The following is a 16795-nucleotide window of genomic DNA, read 5'->3' as shown; positions in this document are numbered from 1 at the left end:
ATTGAATAAAAAGAATCGTCACACCCACGAGGGACGAGGTCACGCATTAACCTCGTGCTTTTTCGACCCCCTCACACTAGGCCCTGTTTTTCTGAGCTTTTTTGGTTGAACTAATCTGAACTGCATATGAACTGAACTGAACTGAACTGAACTGAATGGAACTGAATGAATATTACATAATAAATAATAAATAATAATGTTAATATTTACAATAACAATAATGAAACAACAACAACAACAACAATAATAACAATAATAATAATAGTAAATAAAGATGAACATTACAATATACTTATTAATAGTAATATTTAATAGTATAATAATAAAATACGATCATTAAAGAATACGCGTTCGTTTGAACTGAATTGAATGGAGCTGAACTTAACTGAATTGAATTAAATTGAACTAAACTAAACTAAACGGAGTACACATTTCTTATTCTTTCAGCAATGTAGAACAAAAGTACAAGACGTAGGAGAAATTCTAACAGAAAACTGTCAATCAAATTGGATTCTCAAAAAGTGTATTATTGGAGGATCAGTTTAAATAGCGCACCATTGTAATATTTCCATTAATTGTACTGTATTTATTTCCAAAATTCTTCATTATATTAAAGGATTCTTTCATACAAAATCGCAGTTGCCAAGATCTGTGCTAGTATTTTCATATTGATTTCTTGAAGTGGGTATTTAGTATTTTGCACCATTTCATCACTACTGTTATGCAATTTTATTTTCTGGGTTTCAACTTTGCAAAGCATTTGTTCGATAAACAAATCTTTTCAAAAAAAATAAAAAATCTGTACATTGCGTTTAGTAGGAGCTGAATTTGATGTATGATTGAAACATCAAAAGGTTTCCTGTTAATTTATATGTGAGATGATGTTCTGGAGGGAGCGAGAGAGAGATAATAATAAGGAGCAAAACGGTGGCCCCCTTTGTGGGCAGGTCCGAGTTCTTGTAGTTGGAGATTCAGGTAATGTTTGGGTTCACTTTTTAGTGATTTGTTTTACTTTTATATGATCTCCATATACTGCTTCATTGAATCATGATATGAGGTTTGCTGGAACTTATCCTATGATTCATACTGTTTCTTATTAGATTTGATGGTGATTTGAGCTGATCCGTGTAATGTGTATGTTGAGATTTGGGAATGATGAATTATTTTAGTTTCTTCGAATTTGATAGAATGCCAAAATACTAGGATTGGGGTTGGAACTGGGTGGTTAGGGCTAAGGGGGGCTTTAACTATACAACTTTTGATGAAATTATGGCTTACTAGCTTATGGTGTGTTCATAATATTACCTTATGCTCTGTAAATAAATGCATTATCCTTATGCCATTCTAATAGGATAGGTGCCGAGGGAGGTACTCAGTAATGTGTAATGTTGCTTCATAGGGTTTGCTTGATGGTTGCTCGTAATTTTTTTGGTAGCTTTAAGTTTGTTCAAAGTCATAGAAATCTGGGAAATCGAATTGCTTCAATATCTTTATATCTCTTTTGCAAATCTAATAACGCCAATAACTCTTATTGTTTCGAGATCACATGGATATGTGATTCTATATCTGAGTACTGCCTACATTTACCTTCAAAACTGACCCAAATTAACCAGAAGTAGAGGCATTGACTGTGGGTATTGGCTAATATGAGTACATCAAACTTGAATGGAATCCCTGATTTGAACTTTTTTCATCCTAGTGGTTGTATTCAATACCTGGTTTCTTTTTCTTATGAGGCAGGTGTGGGAAAAACTTCTCTTGTAGATTTAATCACCAAAGGTTCTTCCATCACTCGTCCTTCTCAAACAATAGGATGTTCAGTTAACGTGAAGGTTGTTTTAAAGTTCCTTGTGCATTTGTAGTAAAGTTTGAAGCAACTACTGAGGTAAATTATAACATTTGTCATTGCTGATGCTCTGCTTAACTTTTTGGCCTTCAGCACATTACTTGTGGAAGCCCTAGTAGTTCATCAAATAGCATTAGCGGTGATGTTGAAAGAAATTTCTTTGTTGAATTATGGGATATCTCAGGCCATGAGCGTTATAAAGACTGCCGATCACTTTTCTACACGCAAATTAATGGTAAGATGGTTAATTAATGCTTCGTTATCTTTTTTTCACTTTGATGATGACCCGACCTTTTCAACCTTTTGGACAGACGTGATGGCGCCTCCAAGCTGTTTTTCTTTCTTTTACGCATATTATACATGCTGCACAAATAGTTAATAATGATTTATTAGATATGGTTAAGACCTGAGTCATTAATTGTAAAAGGTTTAAGTTATGGTTCTACACCTTTTAAAAGTTTGTGTGGGTTGCACCATTGCTAGTGGCTTTAAATAACAAACTTGGAGGATGATGATACAGGAAACTTCTGTACTCACTATCTGTCCAAGTATGGTGGTTATACAAGTATGATTATCATATACTTATACCTTCTTGAGGTTAATTTAGTACTGTATAAAGGACGTGGTTTTGAGTCACGAATCCCAATAAGTCACAAATACAAGTGAGAAAAGCAAATCTCAAAATTTATTGTTTATCAATCCAAAATAACATCATTATAGTTTTAAGCATATACACTTGTATTACGGTTTTATATGCGGTGAATACAAAATAACATGACTTCTATAGTTTTGTACTTCTATAGTTTTGTACTTCTATGGCATTAAATCTGAAGCTAAAGCTAATATTTGGACCTCATTGAGTCCATTTCCCTCCGAAATTCCAAGTGGACTTCATTCTGACTGAGGTATTAAATAGTTTTGGAATCCTGACAAGTTGACAAGTATCCTGAAATAGTGATTTGTTGAACCAAAACCAGTTGTAGTTATTGGTAACTTCGTTCACTGTGTCGGACCTTTAAATGCAGGTGTCATTTTTGTTTATGATCTCTCACAACGGAGAACAAAAACAAGTTTGCATAAATGGGCGGCAGAAATTGCTGCAAGTGGGACGTTTTCTGCTCCAATGGGAGTTGGAGGCCCTGGTGGTCTTCCTATTCCGTACATTGTTGTCAGTAATAAAGCAGATATTGCAGCAAAAGAAGGTACTCAAGGAAGCAGTGGTAATCTTGTGGATGTAGCTCGGCAATGGGTTGAGAAGCAGGGGCTTCTTCCAGCAAGCGAGGAATTGCCACTTACTGAGAGTTTTCCTGGCAATGGAGCATTGATAGCTGTAAGTTTTGAATGTCTAGCCCATGTCACCACATTTGTGGCTGTGCCTTTAACTGCTTGGTTTCAGGAGCTTATAAAATATTTCCCTTATTCATTAGAGTTTCTATGACAGGAATTCTTTGCTTTAGTTAGAATTGCTTTCAATAATCATCTATTTCTCTTTCGTTCAGAGCATATGTTGATTACAAACTTGGAAGTTCAATACAGAAAAAAATATTCTTGAACATTTGTATTTTATGATCAAACCATAATCTTCTTCTCGTCATACTCCTAAGTCCTAAAGTCCTACTACTGTGTTAACTTTGAGTTGAGGAATGAGGATCTTGGATAAGTTAAGGTCTTGTATGAGTTGTATCTACCTGATTTTCGTTAGAGTATATCTTTTACAATTATAAACATCAAATGGATAAAATCATCAATAGTTTGGATGCAAAGCTTTGAAAACTAGTTAGTTTTATTACTTTTATACATAGTTCTTTGATACTTCTTCTCTCCTCTCTTCACATATCCGATTTTGTTGCACATGAGCAAGATAATAAGAATACCCTGTCACTCTATGCTAAGCTGAATGCTATCTCATGTATTAAAGTCTTAGACATTGATCCTGTAGATCAAAGATTTCCCTCCATGCAGTTTTTACAGTATTAGACTCCATCATATGTCCGTGAATTGTATTACTGGTTGTCTCTCCATGGGCGGATGGCAATTTTGCAATCAATTTTTAATTTATTTAATTTTTTGGGGAGGGAATGGTGTGGGGGGTTTGTCCTCTCAGCTTTTGATTTCCTTGTCTTTGTGAAAACTTGTGCCTTTGTTGAGTGATCTGTAACATTCTGATCCTCTTGTAGTCTACTTACTTCAGACATAAATAACTTAGTAGTGTTAGTACTGAGGTTCCATATAACATGCTTCCTTGGTTCCTCTGTTTTTACTTTATACGAATTACATTTGTACAAATGTAATAAAAATACGGAGTATATCTTATCACGTGGGATCTTCTTAGATTAAATTCAGTGTATATTTTCTAAATATCAACTTTTCATACATTTTAGTGATATGTGCTTAGAAGAAGTAATTGTCAAAGGTTTGCATTGGAGACCATGAAAAGAAAATGTTGATAATAAAAGAGTGGAAGAAAAGTATCTGGTTTGCAAGTTATTAGTGGTGTTTTGGTAATTGAACTGTTGAATAAAAAAGCAATTTTTCTTGTGTGGATTCCATTTAAATGTATCAATATGTCTAGATTGTATTTGTTGTAATAGTGATGCCAGTGTGTGGCTTGGTGCTTTTCTTGTATTGTACGAAGTATTTGTTAGGAAGAAATTGTGAACAGGTTATTCTATTTTTCTGCATGATTTAAAAAACGTTTGATGAAATTACTGAACGTTTCATGACCTTCCTGTGGCTTCTCATAAGTTGGTTACACATTGAAGCATGTGTTTGTAATTGTGCAGGCTGCCAAAGAATCTAGGTTTGATAAAGAAGCTGTGACAAAGTTCTTCCGCATGGTTTGTCTTCTTTCATTTTCAGTAGGCTCTCTGGAGATTGTGCTTTCTGGACAGTTTTTCTTACGTTATTAATCATTTGTTTATACAGTTAATAAGGAGGAGATATTTTTCCGATCGATTACCACCATCAAATCCATGGTCTGTTTCTCCAATTCAAAGGTCATTTCGGTCATCTGATGACATAACAAGTTGCAAAGATCAATCCATAAACCATACAAGGTATAGTCCAGTCATCCTGCAACACAGAATCGCTTGTTTCTTTCTCTATCATCATTTGCCTCTCAGACTTCAATCAAATTTATTTCTTTTTTCAGTTCTCTCCAAATTTTTCTTTTTTCTTTTTTCTTTTTTGGGAGTTTATGTGTTGGATTTGTTATTTTGAGTAACCACTGTTTTGACAGGAAGCTGTAAATATAAATATAATTACCCAGGCAACTAAGATTTTAAATTACCTAGTCAATTTGGAGACATTTTAATGCTATTTGTTACATCTCCTACTTGATCTTTATTGAGAATCATTTTCTTTAGCTCTCAAGGCCAATGAATATTTTAGAGGCATAGATAGTTAGAAAAGGGAAGCTTCCTGGCTGTTTTCATATCTAATCCGAGCACCTTTAATCAATCTGTTGATTATAAACAACTTATGATCTATATATATGTTACAATGACACCGGAAGATTGTTCATTAATTCCCATTTCCTATGTATTATGAGTATGCTGGAACTGAAAGGTGAAAACCCAAGATTCTCAAGTTATGTTTCTAAGTTTCCCTGAAAACAAAATACTTCCGCTACAGAGATGGTCACCTATATGCTGATGGCTCATGTTGTCAAATTAGTTGTAAGCTAAGTTCGTGCCAAATTTAAAACATTTTTGGTTCTAGTTAGTGTCTTAAGTCTTCAACCTTTTGTGCTACAAGCTTTAGAGAGTCCAGCCACTTTATGAAGTTTCTGCCTACTAAGTACAACCAACACACTAGAGTTTACTCCTATGATCACATCCTTATCCATACCTTAACAACATGAATGTGATCCAATCAGTTGGGTATCTAGCCCAACATATGTTCTTTTGACTTTTTGACGTAGGATACTTATTTAAGTGCAAAAATATGATTACTGCACAACTTTTATTTATTGGAAAAATTACTTTTAATAATCCAACCTTTTGACGATTTTCCGTTAATAATCCAACCTTTTGATTAATGTCTAATAATCCAACCTTTACACCCCATTAACTTTTATTGCTCCTAACTGACGGGAGAACGGCTAAAAAGGTCACGTTTTTATTTTATTTTTATTTTTATTTTTTTTAAAATCCATGAAAAGGAAGTAAATATTGATATTTTAATTTATGTCTACAGTAAATCGGTAATGAGTTTCAACTTTCAAAACCCGTACTTGGTGAGGCACGAAACAAAGGAGGAGTAGAAAATTAAATGGCATGGGCTTGCGCGAGATGAGATGGGTTGGACCAAAAGGGGCGGGGTTTAATTGGGTGGTTGGAGGCACGCTGATAGGGTGGTGCAAAGGTGGTGGAGTCAAGGTGGTGTACTGGTGTTGCGGTGGACCATAGGAGAGTGAAAATAGGTAATGTGCGTGAGTTTGTGTTACGGTTATTGGCTACTGAGTGTTTTAATTAGCTTTGTGTTTATGGGTAAAGGTCGTATGGATTCAGATGGTGGAATTCGAAAGGTTTTGAGGGAAACAATAGGTTAGGCGACAGTGGAGTCGCGGTGGTAAGGATGGGTGCTCCCCTCAATCTCCTCTTTCTCTCCCTCCTCTCGATCTCCTTTTTATGGATGCTTCACTGAATTTAGTTTATGGACGAAGCAGCCAATGATGTAGGGCAAATGACGAGGAATTGCGGGGTGCGTAAGTGATAGTGAGAGGAGAAAGTGAACGGTGAGTTACGGGGTGGAGGAAAGGAGAAAGGAGATGAGCGTGGCGGTAGTGGAGGGAAGTGGTGGAACTGTGGAAGAGCAGAGGAAGGCGGTGGTTTTATATGGTGGTGGTGTAGAGAGAGAGAGAGTGAGTGGGGAGGAGGGCTAACTCTGACTCTCACTATAACAAAAATTACAGGCATGAGTGAAGGAGGAAGGAAGAAGAAAGAAAGAAAAGTCAGAAAAAATGAAGGAAAAAAAATAATTAATTTTTTAATAAATTATAGCGAATGTATGCATGACACGTGTCCATATTACCTGCTATAGTGGGTTGATGACCGGTTAGGAGCAATAAAAGTTAATGGGGTGCAAAGGTTGGATTATTAGATATTAATCGAAAGGTTGGATTATTAACGGAAAATCGTCAAAAGGTTGGATTATTAAATGTAATTTTTCCTTATTTATTAAGCATTTGTATTGATAATTTAAGTTCAATGTGGAGAAAACACACATTTGCACAGTATTTGACCTTTTGGCTTTTAAGATGATGAAGAATTTTCTTTGCCAGAAATGCACCTGAAGTTTTTTGTTTTGTTTATGTAACATGTAAGTTGTAGAAATTGTCTGACATTTGTTCTGTGTAGTGTTGGTTTTTATGTAATTTTGTTTGATTCTTTCATGTTGCAGCTTAAACGGGGATCCTTACAAGTACAATGTGCTTCCTCCCATGCCGGCTCAACACAACCTTACTCCTCCCCCGACACTTTACCCTCAGCGTCCAATGTTGACCCCAGAAGTCAATAACGTGCCTCGTTATAGTCTGGCCAGTGCTGCAGAACTCAGTTATACTAAATCAAAACGTACGGATATTAATGTTTGAAGAAAATAAGCAAGTTTTTTATATTCAGAAGTTGGGTATTCATATCGTAATTTTTCTATTAAAACAAAACATTATTGATTTTATGCAGCTTATTATTTGAAGTATGCTCCTAATGAGCCACACACCCTCTGATGTAGATTTCATAAATCCAAAAAATGTATGAACGGGCCACGGGAGTTCCCAATATGCTTGCTTAGTAGAGAGCTTTTTTGAGGTCTAGTACAAGTTACAAAGGGCAGTGACACTGACAGTCACAGAGATCATATCGTAAAACAGACAAGACTAATTGATGCACAATATAAGACTTAAGGTTCTTTAAGGTTTCAATAAAAGGTTTTTCTCCTAAGCCTTGCAATTGCATGCCACCCTAAGCAACGTGGGCTTTCGATCTAGATTCTGTTGTGATACACAAGACTAAGGTTTTCTACATTTACTTCCTTCAGTTGGTGCCTCGTGGTCGTCTGCTCAAAGCAAATGAAAATAGAAAGTCAAATAGTTTTGTTTTTAAATACCACTATCCAAATTAATTACAACTGCACAACCAGACCCTGCACTCTGTCCTGCGTTAAAGAATCAGAAATATCGCAGCTTACCATTACAGATGTATAGTGGATCGTTATGGTATTTGGATTGGATTATGTTTTGAGCTATAGAATCAGTAAATGGGCCGGACGGGTCGGGTCGGGTCATGATAAATGGGGCTGACCCAGTCAGTCCTTTCAAATATTATTCTGTTCCTACCCGACCCGACCCTGATCCGCCCCCATTGCACAGCCTACTTAACTGATTGAGGCCCTCCACGCTATCGGTTTTCTCTCTTCGAATTCTCACTCCTCAAAACACTCACTCTCTCATTCTTCTCCGGCGACGAGGCCTCTCCGTTATTGGCTTTCTCTCTCTATCTCTCCAATTCTCATCCTTCTCGGGTAATTTTTCAATTTGATTGAAATGTGTATTGCCCTAATTCATAATTGCCGTAATTATGATTTTTCTGTTAGGGGAGAATTATGATCAAAAGTCAACATTTGACTTTTCTGTTATTTGATCATCTCTGTTGTAACAGAATTTGTTTGTTAGTCAGTAAGTTGATAGGCTAACTATAGATAAGCAAAAATGATTCTCTTGTATTATAAATGCATAATTGTAATTACAAGTTAATCATTCAATAACAATTACAATTTTCCTAATCTCTCTTTCTTTCTCTACAATTTTCTCTTCTGATCTTCCTCTATCTTCTTCTACATTCTGTCTTCTTCTTCATTCTATCATATCTCTCAGAGAATTATCAACAGTGACTTAGTGTCCTGAACATTGGTATCAGAGCAACTCTGATTACACTCGATTGACTGACAGTCTAGTGTGATCTTCTGGGAAACTTTGAAATCACAAAATATGGGTTCAGATTCAAGCAACTGGAACACTGAAATTTGGTTGATTGTAGCAATCTGGCTCCTGCAACTAAACGAGCAATGGATGATCACTTGAAACAATTGGAGGAAAAAATGCTTGAACAATCAAGAAGGATGGAGAGTCAATCTGCTCAGATTGAAGACCAATCCAAGAAACTGGATGGATTGATGAGTCTGCTTTTGGAGATGAAGAATCAAATGAGGGATTCTAGTTCTGAGAACAGCAAATATACTGAAGCTCCAAAAGATGGTAATTCTTCTAAGACTTTTGGGTATAATCCTAAAATTTCTTTTCCAAAGTTTGATGGCACTAATAGTAGAGTTTGGATTAAAAAGTGCAGTAGATATTTTAGTCTGTGAAATGTTAGTGATGAACACAAAGTGGATTTGGCCTCATTAAATATGATTGACAAAGCTGAGAAGTGGGTAACAAGTTATTTGTCAGTCAAAAGAAATGTGGATTGGGGTGAATTCTATCTTGATTTGTCTACAAGATTTAAGGATGTAAGGGGTACCAACTGTAGAGCAATTCAATAAGCTGCAACAAACCGATTCCATAGAGTCATACTTAGATGATTTTAATGATTTAAAGTCTGATGTCTTGAACACTCATCGTGGTTTGCCTGAAGAATTTGTGTTGGAAAGCTATATTGGTGGCTTAAATCCAACTGTTAAACCTTTTGTTAGAGCCTTTAAACCTACCACTATATCTGAAGCTGTTGAGTTTGCTAGACTGCAAGAAGAACAAACTGTAGCTTTCTCACAGAAAACTTATGCAGCCAAACCAAGTTCCTATTCACAGAAAGCTATTCAAGCTGTACCACTAAACACAAACAAACCCATGAACTCTGGCCTACCTGCTTTGCTACCTATACCAAACACAAAACCCAATCAACTCACCAAATTTAACCCAAGATATGCTACGAACTTTAGGCATATTCTAGCAGATGTGAGAGCTGAAAAAATTACCAAAGGGCTATGCTATTATTTTGATGCTCCATATGACAGAACACGTAAATGCCAATTTAAGGAACCCCAGCTGTTTAGTGTGGAAATATCTAGTAGTAATGAGGAGAAATATTCACATGACAGTAAGGATGAAGGGGATGATTTGGATAGTACTGGAGTTGTTGAACCCATTTTATCTCTTAATGCACTTTCTGGGAATCAAAAATTTCAGACTATGAGAGTCACAGGTACTAGGAATAGCAAGTTGTTTCATGTTTTGGTGGATTCTGGAAGTACCCATAACTTCCTTGATCTTGAGTTAGCTAAGAAGTTGGGCTGTGTAATTGATTCCATACCTTCGCAGGCTGTCACAGTAGCAGATGGGAATCATCTAGCATGCCAACATGTCTGCAAAGGGTTTACTTGGACCATGCAGGGTAGATCATTTACAGCTGATATGATGCTAATTGTTTTGGGAGGTTGTGACATGGTTCTTGGTGTTCAATGGTTGGCAACACTAGGGCCTATATGTTGGGATTTTAAGGCTTTATCAATGGAGTTCACCATAGATGGAGGACAGTTTGTATTGAGGGGCATCCATCCACAAAAGGTGAAAGTTGTAGAGGGCACACCATCAGCAAAGCTGATCAATAATGCAGTACAACTTTGTCTTTTGCAAGTAAGAGATGTTTCTTTTATGTCTTTGCAAAATACAGAACTCCAGCAACATCATTCACTTGAGTTAAAGCTCTTAAAGACAAGTACAGTGATATCTTTGCAGACCCTTCAGAGTTGCCACCTCACAGGGGGGTGTTTGACCATACTATACCCCTGGAGCCTAATGCTAGGCATGTTAACATTAGACCCTCCAGATATCCACTAAATTAAAACAAAGGGATGTAATTGAACATTTGGTCCAAGATAGGCTTGAAAGAGGGGTGATACAGAACAGTTCTAGTCCATTTGCTTCACCAGTTGTCTTGGTAGGCAAGAAAGATGGCACTTGGAGGATTTGTGTGGATTATAGAGAACTGAACAATAGAACTATAAAGAAAAAATTCCCTATACCAGTGATTGATGAGTTGATAGATGAATCGGCTGGTGCTGCAGTTTTTAGTAAGTTGGATCTAAGAGCAGGTTACCATCAGTTAAGGGTGCATGAACATGATGTGTACAAAACTGCATTCAAGACACATTCAAGACATTTTGAATTTCTTGTGATGCCTTTTGGACTCACTAATGCTCCTGCTTCTTTTCAGAATTGGATGTATAGTGTTTTCAAACCACTACTCAGAAAGTGTGTTTTGGTTTTCTTTGATGACATTCTTGTATACAACAGAGATAAGGAGCAACATTGGGGACATTTGGCTCAGGTGTTTGAGTTAATGAGGGTGCATCAAATGTTTGCTAATGCCAGCAAGTGTAGCTTTGCTATTGATAGGGTGGAATACTTAGGCCATTTCATCTCTGCAACAGGAGTTGAAACTGATCCCAACAAGATTGCTGCTGTGGAAAGTTGGCCAGTACCTAAGTCAGTCAAAGATTTAAGGAGTTTCTTGGGGTTAGCTGGTTACTATAGGAAGTTTTTCATGCATTATTCTTTGATTAGTAAGCCACTCACTAATCTTCTTAAAAAGGAAGCATTCTCTTGGTCTGATGAAGCTCACACAGCTTTTCTCTCCCTTAAGAAAGCTATAGTAACTGCTCATGTATTAGCAGTGCCAGATTTTGCTAAGCCATTTGTAGTGGAAACAGATGCATCCAATACTAGCATTGGAGCAGTGTTGATGCAGGATAACCATCCCTTAGCTTTTATAAGCAGAGCACTAGGACCTAAGTGGCAAAGATTGTCAGTGTATGAAAAAGAATTGTTGGCCATAGTGTGTGCTGTTCGAAAATGGGAGTAGTACCTTTTGAACTCACACTTCACTGTCAGAACTGATCAAAAGAGTCTAAAATGGTTATTGCAACAAAAAGTTTCTACACCTTTCTAGCAATTCTGGTTGTCAAAATTAATGGGTTTTGACTATGATATCCAATACAAATCTGGAAAGGAGAATCTAGCAGCTGATGCTCTTTCAAGGGTGCCTAGTGCATCTATTCTTTGTATGGCCATTTCTCTTGTTCAGTCTGACCTCACTTCACTAATCAAGGCTAGTTATATCTTGGATGATGCTTTGATGAACATCCTACACAAGTTACAATCTGATGAATTAGTGGAAGGTTACACTCTCCAAGATGAAATGTTAAGGAGAAAAGGGAAGCTGGTTATAGGACCTGATATGGTTTTAAAAACTAAAATCATTACTTGGTTGCACTCTTCTCCTGAGAGTGGACATTCAGGTAGAGAGTTGACTATTAAAAGGGTGCAAGGTTTGTTCTACTGGAAGGGACTAACTACTGATGTAAGGAGATTTGTGAGACAATGCAGTCAATGCCAATCTGCAAAATATGATACTGCAGCAAGCCCTGGGTTACTGCAACCACTCCCAATTCCTGAAGCTGTCTGGTTTGACATATCTATGGACTTCATTACTGGACTCCTTAAATCCGCAGGAAAGGATGTCATCTTTGTGGTGGTAGATAGACTTAGTAAATACAGTCATTTTATGGCACTTTCACACCCTTATATTGCAATACAGGTAGCTCAAATTTACCTTGATCATGTATTCAAATTACATGGGTGGCCAAGGAGCATTGTCAGTGATAGGGATCCAGTTTTCCTTATCCAAATCTGGAAGGGTCTATTCAGTTTACATGGTACTGAGTTCAAATTATCCTCATCTTATCACCTAGAAACCGATGGGCAAACAGAGGTGGTAAATAGGTGTCTTGAGACTTATCTAAGATGCATGTGTAGTGACCAACCAAAGGAGTGGTATGCTTGGTTACCTCTAGCTGAGTGATGGTATAACACTCATTTTCACTCAGCAACTCAACTCACTCCTTATGAAATTGTGTATGGTCAACCATCCCCTTTGCATCTCCCTTACCTTCCTAGTGAATCAGTAGTAGATGAAGTGGATAGAAGTCTCCAAAGGAGGGAAGAAATGGTTAACTTGGTCAAGTTCCATCTCCAAAGGGCTCAGGTTAGGATGAAACAACAATCTGATAAGAGCATATCAGATAGAACTTTTGTGGTAGGTGACTGGGTTTGGCTCAAACTCCAGCCTTATAGGCAGACTACTTTTCAGAACAGGCACAACCAGAAGCTCTCACCTAAATACTATGGGTCATTTCAAGTGGCTGCTACAATTGGTAAAGTTGCATATAAGTTAAAGTTGCCTAGTCCAGCTAAGATTCATAATGTTTTCCATGTTTCTCAATTGAAAATTTTCCATGGCACTTTACCACTTGCTACACATATTCAACACTGGCGACATGGTCAGCAATCATCTGGTGTTCCAATGCCTGCTGCTATACTTGACAAGCGCATTGTGACGTTTCAGAACCATGCCCAAGTTCAGTTTTTGGTGCAATGGGAGGGTACATCACCACATGATGCTACTTGGGAAGTGGCTGATGATTTTGAATCTAAATATCCCCATTTTGTAGTACCTTAAAACTTGAGGAAAAGTTTGTTAAGGAGGGAGGATTGTTAGGGGAGAATTATGATCAAAAGTCAACATCGTTGACTTTCATCTTTGATGATCAAAATTCAACATTTGACTTTCTGTTATTTGATCAGTTCTGTTGTAACAGAATTTGTTTGTTAGTCAGTGAGTTGATAGGCTAACTATAGATAAGCAAAACTGATTCTCTTGTATTATAAATCCATAATTGTAATTACAAGTTAATCATTCAATAAAAAATTACAATTTTCCTAATCTCTCTTTCTCTCTCTACAATTTTCTCTTATGATCTTCCTCTATCTTCTTCTACATTCTGTCTTCTTCTTCTTCATTCTATCATATCTCTCAGAGAATTATCAGCAGTCACTTAGTGTCTGTTAGGGGGGGAAATACCCTCTTGGTGACGTGGACAGACGTGGCAAGCATTGTATACGTGGCTGCCAGCAGGTCGTATGGCAGCACCATTCTAACTCACTCTCAACGGTTGGGATCGAAGGCAACCATTACAAATCATTGATGGAGCCGGCCTTCATTACGTATTTATTGTTCAATTATGTGCAATTAAGCACGAACGTTACACTCTTATTGTAAAGGCCTATAAAATGGCTTAACTTTGTCAGTTTACATATACGATTCCTAAGCAATAAAAGTACTATCATTCCATGCTATTACAACTTGCTCTCGTTACTCTCAATTATCTAGCTCGGTCGATTGTTAGCACCATCATCAAGGCAAGTTCGTCTCTAAGTAGAATTTGTCCAAAACAATTTGGCGCCCACCGTGGGGCTGACAATCAAAAACAGCTTGATAATACCATTCCAATCACCATGGCCGGAAATGCTAGCTCATCCGACGATATCACTCGTCGCTTCGAAGCCGTATCAACATCCTCCAAAAGGAAAACGAAGCATTGCACTCCCAAGTCAGATCCACCGCCTCCATCGCTACCGGATCCAGGTTCCAGTACCGGCGAGACACCTCTGGGCTAAACCGCCGCTTGGATCTCGACGCCGCTCCAGATCATCCCCTCCATATACCCTTTGGCGAGCCTGGGGGTCCAGTTCTCGAGCAAATCCGCGAGTTCGACCCGCTGCCAAATCAGCCCCGCTCTAACCCGAGTTGGCTTCCCCCGCCTCCAACTCGACCATCTTCTGCAGGTACATCGGTGGCCGCCGTCACCACGACAGCTGCTCGGGTCGCCCCATCTCAGGTCGGCACGACGACATCCACCATGATTTCGACTCTTGCCTCTGCTCCGGCATCTCGTCCGTTACCACCCCTAATGGTAACCATGTCGATGCCCCTGCCCGTTACAGTCCCAACACAAGGATCGGCGCCGGCGACTCAAATGCCATGGGATCAACTCTTCTCTCAGCAAGTCGTTTAACCTGTCGTCAACCTAGTCACTTCGGCACCAGGAGCACCCCCTAGTTGATGGCGGTCCCTTTAGCCGGTCAAGCGCCGCAAGCAGCGTTCCCAAATTCCCTAATGCGCCCGGACTCTTCTCGAAACTATTCTCCATACACTCCTCTTAACAGGTTAGTCGTTCCAGTTAGCCACGGTTTCATAACTCCTTTTCCTTATGTTGCAGGTACCCATGCTACCCAAGGAACGCCCCCTTACATGAAACAGGTGGTGCCGCAGTTCACTCCTCACCACCCTCACAGTGTATACCCACAAAACACCTATTATCAACACCTCCAAGCTAGCCTCCCCGAAACATTCATCCCCCTCGTCCCGGTGCTCAACAACATCTGTGAAAACACCAATCATCAACTCCAACAAATCATGACTATGATAAACAAAATCCCAGGAGTGCCAACACCAATTAAAGAAGCCAGCCTAGATAGCTATGCCGACTCACCATATGCCGACCCCATTGATGCAATCGACATCCCGAAACGATTCAGCCCGTCCAATATGCCCATGTATGACGGGACGACCGACCCAAGGGAGCATATCTTGACCAAGTTTAAGTTTAAGTTTAACTCAGACGTCGCTCGCCTCTTTTTGGGTGTGAAGCAGTGTCAAACCAAAATACCCAACAAGCATTAGCTCTCCCTGAAAAGGAGGTGATCCAGCCGCACCTTCCAGTACGGCTACCTTGTTACGACTTCACTCCAGTCACTAGCCCTGCCTTCGACATCCCCCTCCTTGCGGTTAAGGTAACGACTTCGGGCATGGCCAGCTCCCATAGTGTGACGGGCGGTGTGTACAAGGCCCGGGAACGAATTCACCGCCGTATGGCTGACCGGTGATTACTAGCGATTCCGGCTTCATGCAGGCGAGTAGCGGATGATGACTATCCCAGTTCCCAAGCACATGAGGGAAGCTAGCCTTTGAAAAGGGTTCGGTTCGACACTGATTGGACCCGCCTTGAAGTGGTTAACCAGCCTGCAAAATGGGTGCATCACCTCTTTTGCTCATCTCGACAACATGTTTAATCAGCAGTTCGCTAGCAGCAGGTGCCTGGAGAAGCAGACGAGCGACCTATACCGTGTGATCCAACGCCCTGACGAACCCCTGAAGGATTACATAGCCCGGTTCATCAGGGAGAAGGTAACTGTACCTGAATGTGATGCCCCGACAGCAATCGAAGCGTTCAGACAAGGATTTTACGGCGAAACCGACCTCTAGAGGGATCTAATTAAATACCCCTGCAAGACGTTCGAAGATGCTCAAGCCAAAGCAATGGCCCAAGTTAGGTTGGAAGAAACTCTTTATTCCCGGAAAGGGGGTAATGACTACACAAAGACGGAAAGGCGATTGCCCTACCCCAAGAGAAGCAATGATCGTCCTGCCCCTTATTCCCGACCTCAACACGTAGAAGTGGTGGAAGATGACGACGACTCCGACTGGAAGAACAGCCCGGACCTGCCTCCGAAAATTAATGAATATTCTTTTTGTGTTGACACTGTAGGTCTGATGAACCACCTCTCGAAGATGGGGAAAGCAGTGCAGTGGCCACCGAAGTCCAGCAAACCCGAGTCAAAGAAGGATCCCTCAAAATGGTGTGATTTCCATGCCGACATCGGTCACACCACCAATGACTGTGTTGCGCTGAGAAGAGAAGTAGCCTATCTGTTGAAAAATGGATACCTCAAGGACGTCATGTCAGACAAAGCCCGTGGCTTCGTCAACAAAGACAACTCTAACTCTCCATCTCGACCTCCTCCACCTCCCCCTCATACTAAAACTGTGAATTTCATTGCTGGAGGTTCTGACATTTGTGGTTTGACTTATTCTGCAGCGAAGAGGCACGCCCGAGAAAATGAGATAGACAGACCGGCCCGAACCGTAGCCGCAAAGTATCTAACCCCTATATCTTTTGATGAATCTGACGCAGGGGACATCTCAGACAAACATCACGACGGCTTGGTGATATCCATTCTAGTTGGAAACTGCATGGTCAAACGAGTCCTAG

General features: G+C 39.4%; 2 protein-coding genes across 2 annotated transcripts; both read left to right on the top strand.

Annotated features, from left to right (window-relative positions):
* Window positions 1-436: 436 nt before the first annotated feature.
* On the top strand, window positions 437-7525 carry LOC110801245 (small GTPase LIP1). The gene is made up of 7 exons (XM_056840066.1): window positions 437-975; window positions 1741-1832; window positions 1940-2081; window positions 2872-3176; window positions 4630-4683; window positions 4772-4902; window positions 7250-7525. Exons 1-7 carry the CDS (start codon window positions 879-881, stop codon window positions 7440-7442), a joined length of 1014 nt encoding a protein of 337 aa, XP_056696044.1. The 5' UTR covers window positions 437-878; the 3' UTR covers window positions 7443-7525.
* A 1386-nt stretch (window positions 7526-8911) lies between these two features.
* LOC110801241 (uncharacterized) lies at window positions 8912-11706 on the top strand. Its single transcript, XM_056838987.1, has 3 exons — window positions 8912-9101; window positions 9376-10565; window positions 10663-11706. The coding sequence occupies exons 1-3, from the start codon at window positions 8912-8914 to the stop codon at window positions 11704-11706; spliced, it is 2424 nt and encodes an 807-aa protein (XP_056694965.1).
* Window positions 11707-16795: the final 5089 nt, after the last annotated feature.

This window comes from Spinacia oleracea, chromosome 3 (genome assembly GCF_020520425.1).
Source record: "Spinacia oleracea cultivar Varoflay chromosome 3, BTI_SOV_V1, whole genome shotgun sequence".
In the NCBI taxonomy this organism is placed as follows: domain Eukaryota; kingdom Viridiplantae; phylum Streptophyta; class Magnoliopsida; order Caryophyllales; family Amaranthaceae; genus Spinacia; species Spinacia oleracea.
The sequence above is the reverse complement of the archived record's forward strand: the minus strand, read 5'-3'. Positions and strand labels throughout refer to the sequence as shown.